General features: G+C 41.0%; 3 protein-coding genes across 4 annotated transcripts; 2 read left to right on the forward strand and 1 right to left on the reverse strand.

The window, feature by feature from the left end:
- The first annotated feature begins 5,795 nt into the window (after positions 1-5,795).
- Positions 5,796-12,872, forward strand: Oscillin (glucosamine-6-phosphate isomerase Oscillin). 2 transcript variants are annotated; one of them, XM_028313068.1, is made up of 6 exons: positions 5,796-6,006; positions 9,187-9,439; positions 9,743-9,925; positions 10,455-10,639; positions 11,427-11,600; positions 12,382-12,853. In XM_028313068.1, exons 2-6 carry the CDS (start codon positions 9,214-9,216, stop codon positions 12,448-12,450), a joined length of 837 nt encoding a protein of 278 aa, XP_028168869.1. In that variant the 5' UTR covers positions 5,796-6,006; positions 9,187-9,213; the 3' UTR covers positions 12,451-12,853. The 2 variants fall into 2 exon arrangements, with proteins under 2 accessions (XP_028168869.1, XP_028168870.1); XM_028313069.1 differs by having other exon boundaries at positions 5,797-6,006; positions 12,697-12,872.
- Positions 12,873-13,101: 229 nt separating this feature from the next.
- RfC4 (replication factor C subunit RfC4) lies at positions 13,102-16,984 on the reverse strand. The gene is made up of 5 exons (XM_028313067.1): positions 16,449-16,984; positions 15,825-16,046; positions 15,128-15,364; positions 13,385-13,677; positions 13,102-13,141 (listed from the first exon to the last, which is right to left on the reverse strand). The coding sequence occupies exons 1-4, from the start codon at positions 16,815-16,817 to the stop codon at positions 13,441-13,443; spliced, it is 1,065 nt and encodes a 354-aa protein (XP_028168868.1). The 5' UTR covers positions 16,818-16,984; the 3' UTR covers positions 13,102-13,141; positions 13,385-13,440.
- Positions 16,985-17,289: 305 nt separating this feature from the next.
- Positions 17,290-23,063, forward strand: Vps2 (vacuolar protein sorting 2). Its single transcript, XM_028313060.1, has 6 exons — positions 17,290-17,511; positions 17,856-18,031; positions 18,664-18,876; positions 19,243-19,340; positions 19,639-19,736; positions 21,803-23,063. Exons 2-6 carry the CDS (start codon positions 17,864-17,866, stop codon positions 21,922-21,924), a joined length of 699 nt encoding a protein of 232 aa, XP_028168861.1. The 5' UTR covers positions 17,290-17,511; positions 17,856-17,863; the 3' UTR covers positions 21,925-23,063.
- Positions 23,064-23,619: the final 556 nt, after the last annotated feature.

The raw sequence follows: 23,619 nt of genomic DNA on the forward strand, positions 1-23,619 counted from the left end.
TTGCATGAGATTCATGTTCCTAATGCCGTCAAAAATTTACAAGAAATACCACACCCTTACGACACTATCACACAAAAGCAATATCATAATGGGAAGCAAATTAAGCAAGAGTTGGTAGATCAGCTAATTGAAAAGTCTACTACAATAGATGCACAAATACAATCCAGTTGGCATTTCCCGGAAAATAATGAACACCGAGTGGCCATTGAGCGTTTTGAAACGCCATCGATCGAATCACGAATATGTAACTCGACAAACGGCACCCCAAACGCAACAACACTCGATCAAGCAAGAGCCATCTGAATACCCAAATATACCAATTGAAATTGACGAGGTAACGGAAATAACTAATCGAGTAGAAGTACATCAGCAGTTGGTCAATGGTGAAGAGATCCATACGCAGTTGCAAGAGATTCACGTGCAGAATACCGTCAAAGATGCTACTATCACTCAAAAACAGCAGCTTCAAGAGAAACCAATTAAACAAGAGATGATAGATCAACAATTTGAAAAATCCACTACAGTGGATGCACAAAAACGTACCAGCTGCCATCTACCGGAAGAAAACAAATACCATGTGAATATTGAACAACGCTTGATCAAGCAAGAGCAACCTGAATACCCAGATATTCCAATTGAGTTTGATGAGATAATGACTGATCAATTAGAAGGACATAATCAGTCTACCAATCGTGAACCTATCCATTCACAATCGCAAGAGGTTCATGTGCCAAAAACCGTCAAATCGAACCGTGAAATATTTCTTGAAATTCAACATACTCATGACTCTTTAACACAAATGCAACAGCTTCATGAAAAGCAAACTAAGCAAGTGACGAAGGAGCAGCAATTTGAAAAATATGCTATTGTAGATGCACACAAGTCTGGCAGTTGGCATCGTCCTCAAGAAAAAGAATACCATGTGAATGTTGAACACTTGAAGGCGCCGTCTATTCCGCAGGAGGATCTGACTCAACAGGCAGCTCCCCAAATGCAACAACACTCGATTAAGCAAGAGCAACCTGATCTTCCGACTATTCCAATTGAGTTTGATGAAGCAAATGAAATGACAGATCAGTTAGAACTACGTCAACGGTCAATCAAACAGGAAATAACTCATCCTCAATGCCATGTACAGAATGCCGAAAAAGAAGAACTGGTGATAAATCTAGAATCACAAAATACTCATTCCCATTATATCACACAAAAACGACTGCTTCAAGAGTTTCAGCAAATTAAACAAAAGTTGATCGATCCGCAATCAGAAAAACCTGCTACTGAAAATACACATAAATCTAATAGTTGGCATCTTCCAGAAGAAATAAACCACCAAAAGGACTTTGAACATTTCAAGGCGCCATCTGCCCGACACGAAAATGTAACTCGACACACAACGCCCCAAATACAATCATACTCAATGAAGCAAGAATCAAGCGAACCTCAAATTATACCGATTGAGTTTGATGAGGTAAAGGATGTGACTGATCAATTGCAAGTTGGTCATCAGTCGATCGATCGCAATGTAAGCCACGCGCAATATCAAGAGCTATATCTTAAAAATGCCATCAAACAGGAAGCACTCGGCCGTGGTCCGGACGTAGCTAGCGACAACCACACAGATCTCGATAGATTGCAACAATACCAGAATTTGCCAGCTATGTTATCTTTGTTGCAGAAGAAATATAACACACGGGAATTAACTCAGAAATCTACAATGAATGAAATTAACACGCAGCAACCAATTACTAATAAACCCTATTGGGCTCAGTTAGATGTATCAGGAGTCCAACAAGATAAATCTTCAGAAACGCAAAGCCTCGCAAACCAACGAAGAGATTTAAATGGTTCAACTGAACAGTTACAGCACGGAGAAATTAAACGGGAGTTATTACATCAACCAAGTCCATTCCCTGAAGTACCATTAGAACTCCCGGCTACAAAAAGACCTGCTTGGCATCAGCCGGAAATACGTTGTCCAGACGATGCAGGCAAATCGTTTAATACCCGACCGCTGCATCAACAAAACCCAATGGGAACGCTATTAGAACGGCAAAATCTGTCTTCTTGGTATCAAGCAGTAACTTCCGATCGTAATAAATTGGGTATCCCACCACAGAGTTTAACACCAAAAGAAATCGGAGTCCAACAATATAGCCAGATACCAGAAATACCAGTACTGCCTCCGCGGACGGAACCCTACTGGCGTGAATTAGATATGACTCGACGACAGCAAAACGACGCTGCCGACTTAATGAGACGTCACCAGTCTGTCAAACAAGAACCAATACATCAACAACAAAGTTTGCCCATACAAGAACACAAAAATGAATCAACACATGGGGGGTATGGACAAACTGATCCGTCAGCGACTCATCAATATAGGGCGCGGCTACGTGAATTGATGGGGCATAGAGAACATCAAAATAACACACAACAATTAATCAATCCAGAATTTTATTTACGTCAAGCAGGTCTATTGAAATCCAACGCGCTTGATATGCAACAACCTCTGCATACGATGAAGCGGGAGCAAAACTTCTACCGCCCGTACATGTTGCCCGCTCAGCAATACATTCAGACTAATGCACAAGAAACATCCAATCCATGGCAACAGCGTCACAACCGATCTTATCCCACAAGCGACCAAACTGCGACTCGATCGCTTCCAGTACCTGAAACTCCTTTACAGCAAATGAGCCGCCAAACTTTGGAACGATCGTACCAAAACGCTCAACCGTTCCCTAATCCTTATTTCCCCCAGCGAAACATTTTAACACCCGGCCTTCATCGAGATGCGGCCAGATCTCACAAGAAACGCGGCGGAAAAAATACGTTGCGAAACGACAGCACCCCAACGGTTCCACCTCGAGCGCCATTAAGTCTGAACCCGTTCTGGCATCAGCAGCGTCTCGGCGTCGAGGGAGCTCTGACTCCGGGCACACCCTGGCATCAACCGGCCGACGGCCCCGCGCAGCGGCCCGCGACACCGGGAGCCTGGGGTCTCTACCCCGCGCCGCCGGCTCGGGGGAGCGCTGACGGAACCGACCCGGCCGCCGCGGCCCGCCAGAGACCGAGGAGGCCCCCTCAGAGACGAAACGCGAGGAAACAGCCCCCGAAAGCTCTCCTGGCTCAACACGAGCTTCAGTGGCAACAGCAAATGTTCGCGCGCAACCTCAGCGCGGCGGCGCAGCACCCCGGGGGGCCGCCGGGCCCGCTGCAGCTGCTGACGGACGCGCTGGCGCACGCGGCGGAGCGCGACCTGCCCAGCTCCTGGCGCCAGTGGCAGCCGCTCGCCTCGCCGCGCCGCGCCGACCCGGCGCTGCTGCAGCCGCGCCCGCCGCCCGTCGCGCCCCGCGCCAAGCGCAAGCCGCCGCCGCGCGACTGCGAGCCGCCCCCGCACCGCCAGCAGGAGAACGCGCAGGCGCAGCCGGCCGGCGCGGACGGGCCCGCCAGCCGCATCCTCCGCACCGCGCTCACCATTAACAACAGTAATTTCGCTCCCTACGTGTAACGCTTTTGTGCCGTTCGAGGAGTGCGACGAGCGCTTCGAAGCGTTCGTGTCTGTCCGAGCGATGCTCGAAACTTATCTTACGTTTTGTATTACTTTTACGTTGCTATTCCCGATGTTCTGACCTCGAAACGTACTTAAAAGGGAACGCGTGAAGGAGTAGGGACTAGTGATAAGTTAGATTATGTTCCTTCTGTTGAGGACGCTCGGGAATGTCACGCCGGGCTACGTGTTGATATGATAGTTTATTAGTGGTATTCGTTTTCGTTGGCGTGCGCCTCTTGGTTATTATAGAGTCCTGTCCTATTCAGTTCTTAACGTTAGAAGTTCATGTTTCTGGTGATGCTAAAATTTTGATAAAATTTCAAAATACAGTTATTGGTATTTTTGCATTTATAATCCTATACTTATCTTTGACTTTATGAAAATGTTTGTTTAAAAAAACGTGCCAAAACCTATTTTCGTTATCAAAGGATACCCAAGAGTGAAGAGTGCCTTCCTTAACTTTTTGTCAGAATGATGGTTTTCGTAGTAATAGCTTGTCATTTCCCATTGCCTTAAACAAGTTGTTATTTTCTGAAATGTGAAGTTACTAACGTTACGAATGATTGTTTATTTAGAAGTAGAATGTAGAAATCTCTACAAGAATATGTTTAAACCATTATCATCACACAACATAACTGTTAGCCTATAGTGTAGATCATAAGCTAACTCAATAGAAGCGTTGACACCAATCAATAGATGTATTAAAAACTGTCAAAACGAGACTCCCAAAGATTTTTTATGGCAATACAAGCAAGGGATATCACTATTTTGTCAACTCAATTAAACTTCTTTTTTCAATTACAATGCAACCAAAAACCTTAATTTACAGGTAATTTAAAATTAATTAAGTTTTTTAAAACCACACTGAAGTGTCTTTTTAAAATGTTGTGATTTCGAATTATTAGGGAATGGTGTCAAATACTATATTCCGTTGGACACGTAGTGCATTTCTGCGATTCTTAATCCCAACTAATATTATAAATGCGAAAGTAACTCTGTCTGTCTGTCTGTCTGTTACGCTTTCCCGCTTAAACCTCGCAACCGATTTTGATGAAATTTGGCATAGAGATAGTTTGAGTCCCGGGAAAGAACATAGGATAGTTTTTATCCCGGTTTTTGAAACAGGGACGCGCGCGATAAAGTTTTTCTGTGACAGACAAAATTCCACGCGGGCGAAGCCGCGGGCGGAAAGCTAGTTTTTAATATTTTCCGGGCCCGCAAAACCAATGTCCAATCCATGGGAACATAAATTTCAACAACTATGAATTATTTTTTAATAATTGTTATAATTTTCTGTGATATGAAGACGTCGCAACACGTGATCGCCGCAGATCGTGGTTAATTTATTGTATATCTTGATGTCTCCTATTACCCGAGCGGTATCGTAATATTTTAGCGTAAGACATTGTATCGTTCGATGCGCAAATAAATATTGTATTTTACTGCATAAGATATTTTTATAATAAGGAGTTGTGTTTGCGCGGGCGGGGCCGAGTGGCCTGCGCGCTCGCGGCTGCCTCGTGGAGGCACACTCGAGTCTGTTTTTATCTGCATGGTATTCTTATACGAGTACCTGACTATTTTTTCCATTATATTTACCGACAGATTGAGGTGTTGTTAAATTAGGTCATTCGGCTCAGCCTTCGGCCTATGGTGGGCAAACAAACTTGTACCTATTTTTAATGAAACAAATACACTTAGAATTAGTAAAACGTTTAGGTTCACCGCGTTGTGTGACTTATGTAAAGATGACACGCAACTCGCTCTCTTTACTTCCTGATCGTTTATGGCAGTATGTGCTTTCACAAACTTTTCTACATTTCCAGTTTCCTCGTACAGGTACTGCAATGATGTTCATTTCTTGATAGCATTATTTTTTAACGATCAAGATATATTATATATCTAATTTGTTTTATCGATTATGTGGTTACTGTTAATGTTGTTCTGTCTATTACGATTATTATCTCCTAGCGAAATTCTCAATTTTTTAAATAATCTCTTGATAAGTATTATTATTAGAAATAAACATCATTTATTGGATTTGAGGATTTTTATTTAAATCCTGAAACCTCCGCTACTACACTTCTTGCGAAATGATCGGCGCTTCAGTGCGGCTTCGGATTCGAAGACTTCGTCGAAACGCCGAACCATCAGAGGGGTGTTGCGGTAGTGGTATGAAACTACTACTTTATGAATCATATTTTGAAATGGCAACACAATGTTGTCAACGACGGCATTCTCTATTGACATCCACTGTCATTCAGCACGGAGAGCAGCTGACTGGACTGATAAGCGAGCATGGGCTTCGCTTGATAACTCGTGTCACAAGCAATTTATTTACCAATCGTAGAGGTTGTGTTTTGTTTTTACTAAACTCCGTCGACAGCGAGCCGAAGGGAGGCAACAGAAATATATCGCGCAATATCAAGTGAGTCAGTGCGGCGACCACCAAGGTGAGTGACCTTTGCGACAGAGCAATGACCTGCCAAAAATATTTTGGCTGTTTCTTGTTCAGCTAAAAATTGATTTTTATTTAATCAGTAAGTAAGTATTGCCTTCATAATTAACAACTGTCCATGCAAAAACTTTTTTTTTGTTTATGTACCGACTAAAAAAATAAGTATAATCGAATCGGCAAGCGTTTTAATACAATAAATATACTTAGTACTAAATTAAAATCATTGAAAGTAAACATGGCAGAGTCTTACATTTATTGTGCATTTAGTAAAATATTTAACCTTGCTTGTCTTTTAAAGCATTTTGGGAGGGTGAAAAAACCGGTCTATCACGTTTCTTTTGTTTCGTATTATTCTTCGATGCTATTGCTACTTAAGGTAAAGTAGATGTTTAATACACTCTGGCTTGCACTGTTAAAATAAGTTCGATAAGAACCTTTAACTGTACTCGAACCTACATAATAATAACTTTTAAAAGTTAGGCGCACGTTGAACATCAGTCTACGTTTTAGGTATATGACATTGTATGGAGATAGAAGTATTTACTAGTGTATATAGTTACATACGTTTATATAGAGTATGTATGTACACCTTTTATTCGTCCAAGACACCTACGTACCTATTTATGGGGGTTTGTAAATTGCATTTAAAGTCATCACGCAAGCATTGCCAAATTTCCTGTTTTCAATGAATACCGTTAATCACAATGCTGGCCGGCCCGCTAGAATGCAATATGCATGGCAACCCATTTAGTGCGATTTTAAAACCTATTTCTTTTAGCAAATAATTATTGAAATTTTTCACAAAATAATCACCCAACATAATGACTAAAAAGCCATACTAATGTATTTGAGTATTTCTCAAAAAAAATGTACGTAACGAAACGGTAGTAACGAAATAGTAAGGCCATAAGGCTTGTTATACATTGGCGAAATATTGTGAATGCTCTTTATTTATTCAATTCGAAATATTTGTAAGTATGCACCCAAATACGGGGTAATATTAAGGGGTTAGAAATAAAATAAGGGAGTAATCATTCATACTATTTTAATAAAATTATTTTTGTTCCATCATGTTTATCCATTTTGAGTCGTTCTCTGTAAGCTTTTTGCCTTTCGGCATTGGTTTTTGGCGGCATTCCTAAAAAAACAAAAGAAGTAATCACATAAAAACGTAATCTAAATGATTTGATAATTTTTTGCTGGTGGCACTTCTGTAAAGCAGATAGTATCCAATCCTTTTGTTATTAACGCTCTATATTTTTTGAAATTAATTAAGTAGTGAATATTACTATGCTTAGTCAGGTAATAACAGTATACACTCAGCATTATGTTGTACTTTTTCGTAACGTAACGAAATTCGTAAAAAACGTAACGAAATATTAGACAAAATGAGATCAGAAACAAGTATTTTTTTGATAAAATTTGTTACAGCAAATATAAAAGCTTACTAAATNCCCGGGAAGACAAATCCAACGAACCCAAACTCGATAAGCTTCCGCTGTTTCGTTTAGGAGTTCCTATGGCCAGATTCTGGCCACCTCTTGACTTCATCATCAGGACCCTGGACATCATCTAGCACTAAAGTGCTCGAAAAGATAAATCCAACGAACCTAAACTAGATGCAATTCCGCCGTTTCGTTTAGAAGTTCCTATGGCCACCTCCAGGCTCCATCCAGCTCAATGATATCATAATATTGCATTGTCATCGTACTTACATAAGTATACCAAATTTCAGCTCAATTGGTTGAGGAGAACTGGTTTTAAATTCAGTTGCAAGATTTATCCCATACTTACTAACAAGCGAAGTGCTTGTAAAAATTGTACGCATATCTTTTTTGCGACTAGTTTTCTTAGAGTATTATACCATTTTGGAATCTTGGATAGTTGCGTCAACTTTATAAAAAACTTGCCGCAGTAGTGTTCATACTTTTTTTTTACAAAACGACGAGTCAAAGTGGAGTTGAAGTAAAAATCGTTCAAAATTTTAAGGAAATATCATATTTTGATTAACTTTTGTGTAAAAACTGCAAGGATTCTGGGGGTTTTAAGAATTGGGGTGGACAGCAGCACTAGTTAAGTTGCCGATACAAACAAAAAAACAGAAGTATTTGAAAAATTGTGGCCGTGGTAATGTAACATATCATAAGGGGTGTCAATTTTCGACGAATTTCATTATTTATTGTGTAACTTAAAAAATAATTGAGATAGATTTTTTTTCTTATTTTTCCTAAAGTAGTCATGACTATGTCCACCCTGCGACGCCGGCTTATCGTTGAATTTTGGGACACGTTGTATAGTTACATATGTACGTTTATATAGAGTATGTATTCCTTTTATTCGTCCAAGACACCTACGTACCTATTTATGGGGGTTTGTAAATTGCATTTAAAGTCATCACGCAAGCATTGCCAAATTTCCTGTTTTCAATGAATACCGTTAATCACAATGCTGGCCGGCCCGCTAGAATGCAATATGCATGGCAACCCATTTAGTGCGATTTTAAAACCTATTTCTTTTAGCAAATAATTATTGAAATTTTTCACAAAATAATCACCCAACATAATGACTAAAAAGCCATACTAATGTATTTAAGTACTTTTATACTGCACCTATCAGTGTTCACTGTAATTGGAACATTGACTTTTTATCTCGTATTTATTGATACCGCGATGTTTGGAAACCAACCAAGTGTAATGCACTCTAATGATAACTTATTGGCCCTTACATTACAATCGCATACACAGCTATTTACTTCGCTATAAATATAATAAAATATCTAATGTTGGTATTGTCTTAAGTGACATATTATTATAGTCTAAAGCTTTATTTACCTTATACCGGCCTTGTATTACTTTATATTATGTAGCCAATACTTCTTCGCTAGTAAATTAAATTGAAAATGGATATGAGTAGGTGCCTGATGTAAAAAAAAAATGTTGTTTGGATGTCATCATTTTGAAAAATAGTTTGCTGAGGTAAATGATGAGTGTGAATAGAGTAAATTAGTTTTTACCCGACTGCTCCAGAAGAAGAGTTATGATTTTTTTACGTCTGATACAGTATAATTCATATCCTGGGAACGTATGCATAACCTTGATATAATAACTTCAGCGAATTAGATAAATAATTTTGATATTTTCGGCACGCTATACGCTTTCGACTCGACCCGTTGCAGCCAAGAGGCCCGGAGTAGCGCGGCGCGATGCGGCTGATCATCCTGGACGACGCGGACGTGGTGGCGGAGTGGGCGGCGCGCTTCGTGCTGCAGCGCGTGACGCAGTTCGCGCCCGGGCCCGGCCGCCACTTCGTGCTGGGGCTGCCCACGGGCGGCACGCCGCTCGGCATGTACCGCAAGCTCATCCAGTTCCACCGCGAGGGCAAGATCTCCTTCAAGCACGTCACCACCTTCAACATGGACGAGTATGTCGGTCAGTGTCACCGGAGTGCGGCTCGCGGCTCGGTTCCGCTTTGCTTCTCTTTTTTTGTTGTTTGACTCAACCTTTACCTTGAAAAAATTACATTATGTGACGAAGAACTTGTCTAAACGGCTACGGTTAACTACCTTCGTAACTTCACACTTTTGAGCATATTTCGAGCGTTGCTTCTTCTCGGCACTGATCCATATTACTGTCCCGGAGCAGAGGTGTGGTTGAGACGTGTAAAAGTTCTCTCTGGGAGCCTACTTGCATAAATAAACGGTCGAAAGTTGAAGCAAGTTTTCTTATGATCAGGTCTCCCGCGCGACCACCCCGAGTCGTACCACTACTACATGTGGAACGAGTTCTTCCGGCACGTGGACATCGAGCCGGCCAACGCGCACGTGCTGGACGGCAACGCGCCCGACCTCGTGGCCGAGTGCCAGCGCTTCGAGGACCTCATCCAGCAGGCCGGCGGCGTGCACCTCTTCATCGGGGGTACGCGTTCATGCCACCCAACATAATAATTATTTTGTGGTGACAGGTGCAACTGGGACTTCACAACTACCTATGTGGTCCGAGAAAACTACTTTTCAAACAACCGGAGGAGGGAACCCCTCGAAGCATGAGACAGTGGCGCGAACGAATGTCCAAGTTAGGACACTAACCCGTAGGTCCGTTTCATTGCGCTCCAGAGGACACTGTCGGGTTTTGGTGGGTAGTTGGATAGGTCCCGCCCTTCCGGATGGGAGATCCCACATAAACCACTGGCCGTCCCCATGGGCCAGTAGGTAGGCGTAAACATTTCCCTGTGTAAAAAAAGGAGTTCCTTATCTACAGTATCTCGTTTCAGCCAAATGACGTCCACTGCTAGACAAAGGCCTCCCCCGAGTATATCCACAACGACCGTCCCTACGCCACCCGCATCCAGGCACCTCCGAGCCGTTCCTTCGACCTTCACTACAGTATCTAAATAGCATTTTATTATTCGCAAACTGGTATCTTTTACGAAAGGCGCTTGTTGCAGGCATCGGGCCCGACGGGCACATCGCGTTCAACGAGCCGGGCTCGTCGCTGGTGTCGCGCACGCGCGTCAAGACGCTGGCCTACGACACGCTGGAGGCCAACAAGCGCTTCTTCGGCAACGACATCTCCAAGGTGCCGCGCCAGGCGCTCACCGTCGGCGTCGGCACCGTCATGGACGCTAAGGAGGTTCGCAATGCTCGTAATATTTGGCTCCAGGCGGTAACCATCACAATCAATGCATATTAAGGTTGTCCAAAACAATTAAGGGCGCAGGTGAAAATACACAAATGTCACATTTTATCTGTAATATTTCTGAAGCCACGTTTTTTACAGATTTTTAGATCATACAACTTGACGAGTGTAAGTTGAGTAACCATTCCGGCCGTAGTAAGAACAATCTGTTCAGGTGACGATTCTCAGATGGTTCAAACTTGGAGTGCAAGTGTGCTTGTGTTCCCCAGTCAATGAAGCACATGATGTCGTGCCCTGCATGCCTAAACAACTGCACGCAGGAATATATAATGAATGCTACTGATAACGCTACTCTTGTAGCAGATTTTTGGACTGAAACTGTGTAGGTTTATTGTCGACAAGACAAGAAGAAAATCCCGGCTATAACAAAGTTCACTAGTTTTTTTCGTAAAAAAATCATTGTTACCTACAGTAGGCGCGCGAGTTCATGTCCATCCTGAGGAATGCGGTAGTGCTGTTACCTAACTAATTATGCTAATGTCGATATCGATAATTATTACCAATTAAGTAGGTCAACCTTATCTACTTATTCCATATTTTTTGCAACTCATAAGTAAGTATAAGTAAATAAGTAAGTAAGTAAGGCCCCGATGGACATGAACTCGCGCGCCTACTGTACTAACCATGGGTAAAGTCTCCAGAGTCATTAATGTCCTCGCCACCGTGCGAGGATCTCCCAGTGGGTGGCACCCATACGAACGAACGTCGTTGTTGTGCGCAGGTGATGATCCTGATCACGGGCGTGCACAAGTCGCTGGCGCTGGCCAAGGCGGTGGAGGAGGGCGTGAACCACATGTGGACGGTGTCGGCCTTCCAGCAGCACGCGCAGACGCTGTTCGTGTGCGACGAGGCCGCCACGCTCGAGCTGCGCGTCAAGACCGTCAAGTACTTCAAGGTGAGTCATCCGACTATCCAAGTTTACCTTCCTCCTCGTTGAGTATTCAACCATCGTTCAGTACTCGGGGCCGAATCTAATCATACGCTTCTTTTATTGGCAATCGATGATTTTTGTTGTAAATGATCAAATCAGTGCAAAGGTTTGGCTTGATCTTAGTTGTTTAACGTAACCTCGCGCTATACACCGCACCTATTGTTTGCAAAAATCTTGACCTAATTCAACTTCCACTTATTCTAATTTCCAAGCAAATAAAAGAAATGCATTTGGTTAGGCCCTCATTGATATTGTTTCTGTATTTTCAATGACTGTCCCTTTTAATGTCTTCTCTGTCGAGTCGGTTACTACATTATCGCAGGTAGTTAACAAAATATTGCCAAGCTACTAAGGTGGTGGTATTTATCCACTTAAAAATCTCCTGGACAAAGAACCTTCCGCAATTAACTTCTTCAAATCTTTTAATTTTGAATGCCTCCTAGAATAAAAAAATGCTTTTGGTGGAAAGCATGGATGTTTGAAAGGGATTGCATGAAGGGATTTCAGACTTGCGATCGGTTTCTATTTCTCATCCACAATTTTTTGTTTCTTAAAAAAATGTGGATGGTCCATACAGAATGCTAGATAATAATAGTGACCTCTAAGATTCAATAAAATTGCATGTTCTATCAATTATATTCGGCTTACTAACAGTGTAAATATACGCGATATACTGTATCATTCTTTTTAATTGAAATGTTATGGCAAAAGTCGATCGTTGGTCTGAATGTTGCGTGTGGCGTAGGCGCTGAGCGAGGAGCACCAGAAGATGATCGAGGGCAAGCCCGTGGACGAGCAGCGCGTCATACACTGACGGCGCGCGGGCCCGCTGCCCCTACTCACCAACATTCGCGCCGAAGCCTGCCCATCTTCTGCCTCGTAAACTAAACAAATTAAATTCCTCCCTCAGTTTGTAAATTCAACTTCGGCTCCTGTCCGAGAGCTGCGTACGTTATTAGGTTTAGGAATATCGAAATTGGTGCTGCCATGACACAAAATACTTTAGTGATAAGCATACTTTAGTGTCTTTACTAATGAACCTCAACCCGGTGCATTCCAGAGTCTCATGGTGGAGCACAACAAATTGTTAGAGATCACACGGTGAGCTACATTCCACAAACTATTGTTTTTATACTCTAGATAATAAGCTTATCGATTTATGTATCGTTATTGCATTTGATATTTAAAAGTTCGAAATTTTTATATTATGATATTAAAATAAAAATGTATATTGTACAAAACTTGGTTTTATTTCCATAACAATATTTACAGTTCACATTGATCAAATTATATTAACAATCAATATGTAGCACACTCTTTTCAATCTATATCAGCCTTCTAAAGCCTGGTCCATGAGCACGTAGAATTTTGTCCAATGACCCCAAGCTACCCATCCTTATCGCTCGCGCGTAATTATAATTGCTGTCGCGACTGTGCGACGGGCGCCCGCAGTGGGTGTGCGAGCGCGACAGCAACATAATCGTGCTCACGGACCAGGCTTTATTCCAACTAATCCCAACTAATATTATAAATGCGAAAGTAACTGTCTGTCTGTCTGTCTGTCTGTTACGCTTTCCCGCTTAAACCTCGCAACCGATTTTGATGAAATTTGGCATTGAGATAGTTTGAGTCCCGGGAAAGAACATAGGATAGTTTTTATCCCGGTTTTTGAAACAGGGACGCGCGCGATAAAGTTTTTCTGTGACAGACAAAAATCCACGCGGGCGAAGCCGCGGGCGGAAAGCTTTAATAATAATGTTTCAGTTTGGACAGTTTATGGGTTTTTTTTCTTCCGGCTCGAGTTTTACCAGCCGGCACCGGCGCCGGCGGCGGGCGCGGCGGCGCGGCACATGCGCGCCAGCAGCCCGGCCAGCTGCAGCGGCGACGCCAGCCCGTCCGCCACGCGCATGTGCGTCAGCCCGACCTCGCGGACGAGCGCCAGCCGCGTGTCCTCGCCCGCCTCCAGCGTCTTGCACACGCGGAAGATGTTGCTCACGATGTCCTCCGTCGCGTAGCCCAGCTTGCACAGCTTCGCGATTATCTGCGTGATGACGAAACACTAGTTTTAATTCGTGGCGAGATGCGAATGGGACAGTCTGCGTCAAACCCAAGAGTGGGTTGGTAATTTACCTAAATATGGGTCATTTTGTAATCTCTATACCTTGATTTTTTAGAATCCAGCAGAGATGTAAACAAACACTTTCATACACAATTACACCATAATCACTTACGTGTTCATAATATCATACACATTATTTAACAAGCCCATGTAACCAACTTTATTTTCACGTTTATACAAGTTTGAAATCAATCTTTGAAACAAATTATTTTAGCAAAATACGTGGACGATGCAAATTTGTGAGACTTGTCAAATTGACTTGACGTTTAAAATCATGTGTTATCTCCATATTGTCTATGACTTGTCTCTGACACATCAGTGCTGTAACCTGTGAGTCATAGACAATAATCTGTAAATTTAATCGATATTATTTTAAGTTTTCACTTATTCCGATTACTGATTAATTTTAAATAAAAAATATACGATACTTTGTTTAGTTTTCCAGCGATAACTTCGACAATATTGGAGATAACGTAAAATTATTTTTCTACTTTTAGTGTATACTTTTTCGGAGTTAGTTTAATTTTTAGTCGGTTTTATTTAAACGAAATTATTTTACTTTTTTATGCAATTATGCTTACGTATTGTCCCATTGCTTATTTTCCTATATAAGTAAATAAAATAAAAGAAAATAAAAATCTTCTTTCAATGAGGGTTTTCGCGATTGAAAAATCCGCCAGATGGCAATACATTGATAGCATCTTAAATTACCTCCCTAGCGAAATAGAGCAACAAAGAACTGAGCGAGCGAGATGTCACTAGTAGCAACACTGTCAAACAGAACTTTTTGCAACTAGTTATTTGAAGTTTAATAACTTTACGGATATCATTGATTGTTTTACTGTCCAGTGTGTTTTTTGATTACATCTGTGCATACAGTTTGTTTCCTGTTCTCGAAAATTTCATAATCAGTTCACATTCAATGTTGCGACTTTGTTTCATATTTTTAGTATTTTGACGATCACCCGGCGATGATACGCAAGTACTACAATAATTTCACTTCGCGATTAACGAGAGGTTTTGTCGCATCACTAGTTCACAGACTAAAAATATTTTTATGTCAGTTGGCCATTTTTGATGACATTTCTGCTGATTTCTAAAAAATTAGACTGTACTTCTCTAATGAGGGTTTTCGCGATTGAAAAATCCGCCAGATGGCAATACGTAGACGAGAGGTCCAAATGCTGCACGATTGGTTATTTTTGACATGACATCGACAGATATGTTAAAATCCACCAATCATGCAGCATATGGACCTCGCGTTTACGTATTGCCATCTGGCGGATTTTTCAATCGCGAAAACCCTCATTAGAACAACACGTTTCAAACAGCACATTGAAAGCAAAATGACAAAAGAATCTGTGATATTGACCTTGTAAGCGGCGTGTATGTCCTGCGCGACGCAGCGGTCGAGCATGGTGCGCACGAGCAGCGGGTGCGGCTCGTCGCAGACGCGGAACACGCGGTCGGCGCTGACGTGGCCGGCGCCGTGCGCGGCGGCCTGCAGGTTGTTGAGCGCCGCGCGCAGGTCGCCCTGCGCCGTGAACACCACCGCGCTCGCGCCCTCCTCCGTGTACGACAGCTGCTCCTTCTCGCACACTTCTATGACCTGGACACATAGTTGTAGTATAGGGTCTTGACTGAATTCCTTCATCACCCCAAAAAAGAGCAGCTGCACTCAGGAGGATTTGATGAATGCTGCTGACAATCCCACTCTTTTGGCGGAGTTTTGGGCTGACACTGTGTAGGTTTGTTGTTGACATGAAAAGAAGAAGACCCCAAAAAAGAGAAAATTAAGAAGATCCATCTGGTTCTAAATTGCATCAGAAGAGAGAGATTCTTTAGACTTTGTTTTATTCTCCATTGCTGATGACATAATATTAATTAGCTTTGTTATTTTATTTTTGTTATAATGAAAAAGACATGTCCAGCAGTGGACGTCATTTGGTTGAAACTGACTGAAAAAGACATATAACAGTTACACAGGTACCTAACAGTTACACAGGTAACAGTTACGGGTGTAAAGTAGGAATAATTAATGAGTCATTTCAAAACTAACAAGAACTCACTTTGGCAAGTATCTGAGCATCAGTGAGCCTGGAGTAGCGCAGCACGGCGCAGCGGGACTGGATGGGCTCGATGATCTTCTCGCTGTTGTTGGCGGCCAGCGCAAACCGAGTAGTGCTGGAGTAAAGCTCCATTGTGCGCCGCAGAGCCTGCTGAGCGCCCTCCGTCATGCTGTCTGCTTCGTCCAAGATCACAATCTTGTGGCGCCCAGCAGGCAGGGTCACCTAAAATGAAGTATATACCAATAGATGGAGTACTTATATCAAATACAAAGTTAGCATTACCCAACTGAAAGATAAATTGGTTTGATACTAAGCCAAGTAAAAGGTTTAAAATTAATCTGTAACACACAGGCTTTATATTCCATTCACAATGCATGTAATGCAAAGGCCCAATGTTGACTGTGAATGACCACCACAGAAACAAGCAATTAGTAATTAATGAAAGAGAACTTAAGAAAGAAATTGATTTTATTTTGGCAACAAAAGACATAACATAAAAATGATGCTGTATGTTCAATTGACACATACATTTCATTGTTGTAATCAAAAGTCAGCTCATGTGACATTATCATAAGGATAAGAAGCCCTACACAAAAGTAACAATAGGGTCAACTACATAATTACCTTCTGTTGAGCAAACATCTTGATCTTGTTTCGGACTACATCTATGCCACGGTCGTTGGAAGCGTTCAGCTCCAAGACGGCGTCCTTGAATGAAGCGCCCAGCAACGCGCGCGCCAGGCACAGGATGGTGGTGGTCTTGCCCACGCCCGGCGGCCCGGCGATGATGATGTTGGGCGCGTTGCCGGTGCGCGCGAACACCGCCAGCCGTGACACTGTATCTTCATTCCCCACAATATCAGTGAATACTTGGGGGCGGTACTTTTCGATCCAAGGTAAGTGCGCTGTCGATTTTGCAGGCTTGGCGGTGGATTTAGAGGGTTTCGGCACAACCTCATCTACTTCCATGACCGTAACATCATCGTCACTCATGTTTTATTTTATTCAATGAGCCAAGTGCGATATAATATCAATCGAACATTCAACGGTATGAAAAAACAATATTACTTAGTTAATAAATTAATCTAAAATCACTTTTACAGCTGATAAAAATCGTGAAAATGGTGAAAACCAGTGAAAACTACCGCGAAAAACGTTTGTTTTGATTATGATTGATTGTCAACAAACGTCAGACTGACATTACTTTTTTTTACAATAACAAACAGCGTAAGTTATCAAAGTTTAGATAAAGTATCCAGTTTGAAACTCACCATAAAAAACTTCACAAGGTGAACTTAATGCCCTATTGCTTTCTCTTCCAGTTAACCCTCAGACCAAGTTGGAAAACATTATTCCTTTTAAAGTTAACGATGTCTTAGAAACATGTTGGATTAAAAATTAAAAAGTCACTTTGACGGCTTTTTACTACATTATTACTTTTCTCTATGTACTACATAACATAATGTCAAATCTGTCAAATTAGTCAAAATTTACTGATTGGGGAATTTTACATATTTGCATAAATCCATTACTTTTAGCTTTTACAAGAAACCTATGGAATAGTTTAATAATATAAAACACGCAGGACTATGTTAACAGGTATCCACTAACATTTATAACCCCCCAATATCAAAATAAACAATAGGTTTTGATTGGTAATTTGGTGGTGAATCATCATCCAAAAAAGGTGAGTTATTTGTACTGTTTACAATAGAATACTACTATTTTACATTAGACACATCTAACTTTAAGTAAACACCTTTGATTTATTCGCAATCATGTAATAGTTGCCTATTTTAATGACATCATGTTTCTTATAATGTTTGCCTCCTAAAATAAATTATTGTTTTCTCTGATTCAGGATTGATGCAAGGTTGTTTTATGTCATTAATGCCCGTTTTCACCATCAATCCCTAATTTTTAAGTGACCCTATGGTAACAAATAGCAGGAATTTTGTTTACATAGGGGTCACTTAAAACTTGGGGATTGATGGTGAAAACGGGTATAAATCTCCTATTTATAATTTGAAGAGTGAACCATGGAGTGGCTGTTCGGGCACCGCATGACGCCGGACGAGATGCTGCGCAAGAACCAGCGCGCGCTCAACAAGGCCATGCGCGACCTGGACCGCGAGCGCCTCAAGATGGAGCAGCAGGAGAAGAAGGTCATCGCCGACATCAAGAAGCTCGCCAAGGAGGGCCAGATGGTGAGGACCACACCACACTCACATAGAGGACACTTTGTAGTTTTGTACATGTTTTGTTTATTTAAACATCTGTTCGAGAAGGAAAATAAATTGACCCGGCCAGGCCTTGTCATTGCCAATGTAGTGCAGATGCCGAAATTTTGTTAAGCCTTTAACTGGTGGAATTGATGCCAAAAAATTTAATTTTAGTGAGGTAACAGAAAGTTCAAACCAATCAAAATATTTTCCTCTATATCAGACTATTAATGTTACTCACCAACTTAGATAATTTTTTTTAAACAGACCTTGACTTTTAAACTGTCTAAATTTCGAAAGTCTTACCTTGACACCACATTACCTACTATTTTATACCATTTATATCCCTGTATTTATATTTGTAAAAATACCTTGATTCTAACTGTATGTACTTTGATTTAAATTTTATGATATTAGTAGGAAGTAGGATTATGAACTTAATACAGTTACTACTACTTCAATCATGTTCTTTATAATAAGGTCTCAACTGACAAAATGTTAGTTATAAATGGACACAGCTTAGGTATTCAACTTCACCTCATATCAGTAGTTAGCACTTGCATAAATGAAGCAGCTGACAAGTTATTTCAAGCTTCCACTCACGCCCCCTCCCGCAGGACGCCGTGAAGATAATGGCGAAGGACCTGGTGCGCACGCGGCGCTACGTGCGGAAGTTCATGCTCATGAAGGCCAACATCCAGGCCGTGTCGCTCAAGATCCAGACGCTCAAGTCGCAGAACACCATGGCGCAGGCCATGCGCGGCGTCACGCGCGCCATGGCCACCATGAACCGCCAGCTCAACATGCCGCAGATACAGAAGATACTGCAGGTGCGTCTGTCCTCCAACTTCGCTCTTATTTCACACTGCACCGCGCTCCGCCGCGGTCCGCGTGATTACATATAACGAATCCCGTTCGCAAACGCGTTGTCAGTGTGTTGAGCCGCGCGTGTTTTCTATACAAACTGAGGTACAATGATTAAATCTGTCGTACCGCGTACCGCGGCGGAGCGCGGTGCAGTGTGATAATCGCCAAAAGGCGGCCGTTCGCGCTGCGACAGAGACTAGCGACCGAGACGAGATATCGCGACCGCTAGACAACATCGTCGAAGTGTCAGTTCGCGAGCGATTTAGAGACGTGACGCAAACCGCCACCTTTATGTTGTACATACTAATATTTATGTTTCTATTTTACAGGAGTTTGAGAAGCAGTCAGAAATAATGGACATGAAAGAAGAGATGATGAACGACTCCATCGACGAGGCCATGGAGGCCGACGACGACGAGTCGGAAAGGTACGTGCTTCGCGCAGCATTGAATAATTGTCTTTTGCCAGATAGAAAATCAACACACATCATTCGTTCGTTCGTTTCAGCCAAATGACGTCCACTGCTGGACAAAGGCCTCCCCCAAGGTTTTCCACACATATTCTATGTAAATTAAAGAAATACATAAAGCTCTTAACTACACTTATTAGTTGTAAAACGTTTGTGTTATGGTTTCAAATTGTTACTCTACCATAATTTATAAATAGTTTCATGTTGATTAGTTCTTGTGTGATATTGTGGTGTTAACGAATGTCATTATTTGCAGCGACGCGGTGGTGGGGCAGATCCTGGATGAGCTGGGGCTGCAGCTCAACGATCAGCTGTCGGGCCTGCCGCAGGCCACCGGCTCGCTGTCGGTCGCGGGTGAGCTCTTACATTACTTCATAGAACCTTGTCTCTTTTTAAAAATCTATTTAAACATTTTTTGCCAACGTACCGAAAGTTCGATATTCAGAAGCGAAGATTTCGTCCGGGTCCGGCTTAGATTTAATAGTTAAGATTGCAAGATCCGGCGGGGGCTGGAACGATTTGATATAAACTTTTCTCTCCGTTCAAACGCTCGTTGCATCGTCGTTATCGAACTTTATGTCGAAGGGAAGTCTGCTCCCAACCCTAAACGCCAACGCACTGTGAATAAAAAGGCCAATCTAGCTGGACAAAATTATTTAAGGCTTGGAATAGGTACTAAACGCTTTAAAAACTCTTATTTTGATATAATATGTTAAAAAAAAATGAACATAAGCTGACCCTCTTTTAAACTGGGCCTGTTAGTTAAGGTATAGCCTGACCAGGAACATAAAAACCCTCGCCATGTTGCGGAAAACTAATGGTACTAATTTCTTTTAATGGCAACAGTAACTGAAAACTTCATTGACATGTCACCTTGCATGTCAGTCTATTGTTGTCAAAGTGTAAACAAACTTTATTTTAAATGTGTGCAATTGATTTTGTGAATTAAATTGCTAAAATATTTTTATAGTTGTGAAAGAAAAGTGGTTCACAATGTGTTAATGTATTTGTCGAAGAGAAATACTAAGGGTTCGGACAATATTTTCATTGAATAATGTTTCCGACAAAGGTTGTCAAATTGACTGACATATAATTTTTATACTAAACAAGTTATTCACGAACGCCTTCAGGTGTATGTCAATAAATGCATTATTATTAATATTCAAAGAAAAAAAACACAATATCTATTAACATGAAGCCAAAAATAAAATTAATATATCTTAAATATTACAAGGTCTTTAAGCCTTGTGCCGCCACAATGTAAGTTTTAATACCAGGTTTACTGACCTTGTACCGAAGGAATGGAAAGTATTAGAAAGTTACTGCCGCAGCAAAGGTGTTAATTTATTTAAACCAGGTTATCTTTAATAATATTGTTCGTTAATTTATGAAAATATCAAATTAGCCCGTAATCCTGAATCCTGATACATAAAGGACAATGACCAAAAGTGGTCCAAATGTCCACCACTAATGAGACCTATATTGGCTTATAGTCCATCAAATAGAGATAAACTTTCAGTATGGGACGAAAAAAAAATAAACTATCAGTAAAAAGTTATGACCGTATGAAAAATTGTAGTAGTTTACGCGCTAATCTCAGGAACTACTGGTCCGATTTGAAAAAATATTTTGGTTATGGATAGCCCATTTATCAAGGATGGTTTAAGGTTATATAACATCACCCTACAACCAATGGGGGCGGAGCAGCAAACACCCGACCATAATTACAATATTGTTGTCCTTCTTCTGAGCTTATTTTTTTTTCTTTTAGCGATAATTCTAACACGGCACACTAAGCGACATGACATAAAATGCATAGATTAATCCAAAATGTGCGATGGATAGAATGATATCAAGAACATTTTTCGGATGAAGAGGTAAAAAACATGACTTTTCATTCAGTCATAACTTTTTACTGACAGCATATTTTTGATTGCGATTTGGTTATAATAAATCAGTATTTATTAGACTATTTTACTACATAGGTCTCGTTAGTGGTGGACATTTGGACCACACTCCATACATTTTTGGTCATTGTCCTTTAGCCTATCAATTTAACACATGTACGACTGTACTCAGTGTTGCACTATCAAATGCAATTGAAGCGCCTCTGTGCCAGGGTTTTTATGTTCCTGGTCAGGCTATAAATTATTGTTTTTTTATACTGGTGCTTGATATTTTAACATCTTTGCATTAGTTCTGTAAAAGTACTAAGGTATAATGCTAAACCTTAGCCTAAGTACTTTTAAAGATTTGGCTGGCTTTCTATGCTAAAAATAATGACTGCATTTATCGTTTTTGCTAAACGAATGAAAGATATGCGTTGACCCTTTTTGTCCAGCTAGATTAAGCTTTTGGTTCATAGTGCAACGGGTCAATACAATAAATTGTGTAATGTGATCGTGTGACGTGTCCCGCAGCGAAGACCCCGCAGGCGGCGGGCGTGGCGGCGGGCGCGGGTGGGGGCGCGGGCGGCGGGGGCGCGGTGTCCGACGCCGACGCCGAGCTGCAGGCGCGCCTCGACAACCTGCGCCGCGAGTAGCGCACGCACACATGCGCCGCGCCTGCCCCCCACCCCCACACACACACACACGGCACACACCAGGCGTCGGGCCTGAGCGATACACACACGTGAGTGGAACGGGAACTTCGATTAATCTCAAAGTATTTTGCGACCATGTTTTCGGTTTGAAGGGGTGTTTATTTACTGATGTAAAAACGTCAACTTTGAAAAATATTACCGTCACGAGAGAAGTAGTAATACGCTTAATCCGATATTGCATGAAGGGGGAAATTTTCCATATGAGTGATCGTTGAGCTGACAAATTTTAATATAAAATTGCTAAGAAAGAGCATAGTTGTGATTCCATTGTAACCGGTGACATGACACGACATCGCATTGCGGCAAGAAAAAGTAAATTCTTGTAAATTGGCACGTTTTGGATTTGATTATAATATGTCTCAATTTGCCTCAGCTTTGTCTTTACATCTTTCTTTTGTTATCTTAACTAAGTTGAATAAACAATTGACATCAAAAATGATTAAGAATATTAATAATGGTCCATTATGAGTAGTGTAACTTGGTTGATATTTTCCATCAGATAAATTGATCGAACAAAAGTATTTTTCGTGTGTTATTAATCAGACTCTGAAACATTACAATTAATAAATTTAAATTGTGCCTTATTGCAGAAACAAACAGTAGGTACAAGTTTCTTTCCACTTAGGCATCAAAAATGCTCATATGGTATTTAGAATCTAAAATCGTATACCGCAAAATAAATAAATTACTGAATTACCATAAAAAATATTTTCATAACCCGAAATGAATATTGAACTATAACGTGCTCGCAATCTTAAAGATCGGCAATAAAACTGTAAATACCGCCAGTCGACATGCGAGTGACCGCATTTTGAGGCGCCAATAATAAATTCAAATGTTTAAAAATGAAATGTTTTAATATGATTTCATAAATAACACGTGCGACATCGCACAGCTTGTAAATATGATCTTTCTTTACAATGATGTTATTATGTCGCTTAGGAACACATGCAATTGTGTACTTTTATTCCAAGAGAGCTCTAGCGCGAGGTCGCGGCCGCTGCCTCTTGTACAGAGTTGTTGTTATTGTAATATAATTAAGTTTATCTAAGTATATTTTAATAAATATTTTTATATAATTACTGTATTTTATTTACACAAATCACGAATCGCATTAAGAAATAGGATGGATGTTGGAATTTAAACAAAGTATCAATATTATCATATATTTATTTATGTTTAGGTATAATAACTAGGAATACAATAGATGTATAACATTTAACAAAATATTACTTACATTACACAAAATAACATGAAATAGACTTTCTAAAAGGTACAATCACTAATACGAAGTATTTATAGGATAGTAAGCGTTACAGAAGAGTTTCGACTTGCATTGAAAACTTGATAGAGCCTTACACGCAGACGCCACGTCATGCAGGGGCAATGTACTCGTATAGTGGAGCTTATTATGAAGTGATTTTTTTTTTCGGGTCTATAATTTGTAATCACCTCATCTGCCCAGTTGAGAAAGTGTTGTCGCGTGTAAAGGTCTTACTTTTGAGCTAACTTTACCGTGTACAGATATGTTTAGAAGTCCTTATTATTATACTATTACAATGACGCCGGCTAATTGTTGGAGATTCTTCTAATTTTATATTATATGCACTCCTTCATCAACTTTACTATTTACGA

This window comes from Ostrinia furnacalis, unplaced genomic scaffold, assembly GCF_004193835.3.
Source record: "Ostrinia furnacalis isolate ACB-3 unplaced genomic scaffold, ASM419383v2 OfSCF4144, whole genome shotgun sequence".
NCBI classification, from domain to species: domain Eukaryota; kingdom Metazoa; phylum Arthropoda; class Insecta; order Lepidoptera; family Crambidae; genus Ostrinia; species Ostrinia furnacalis.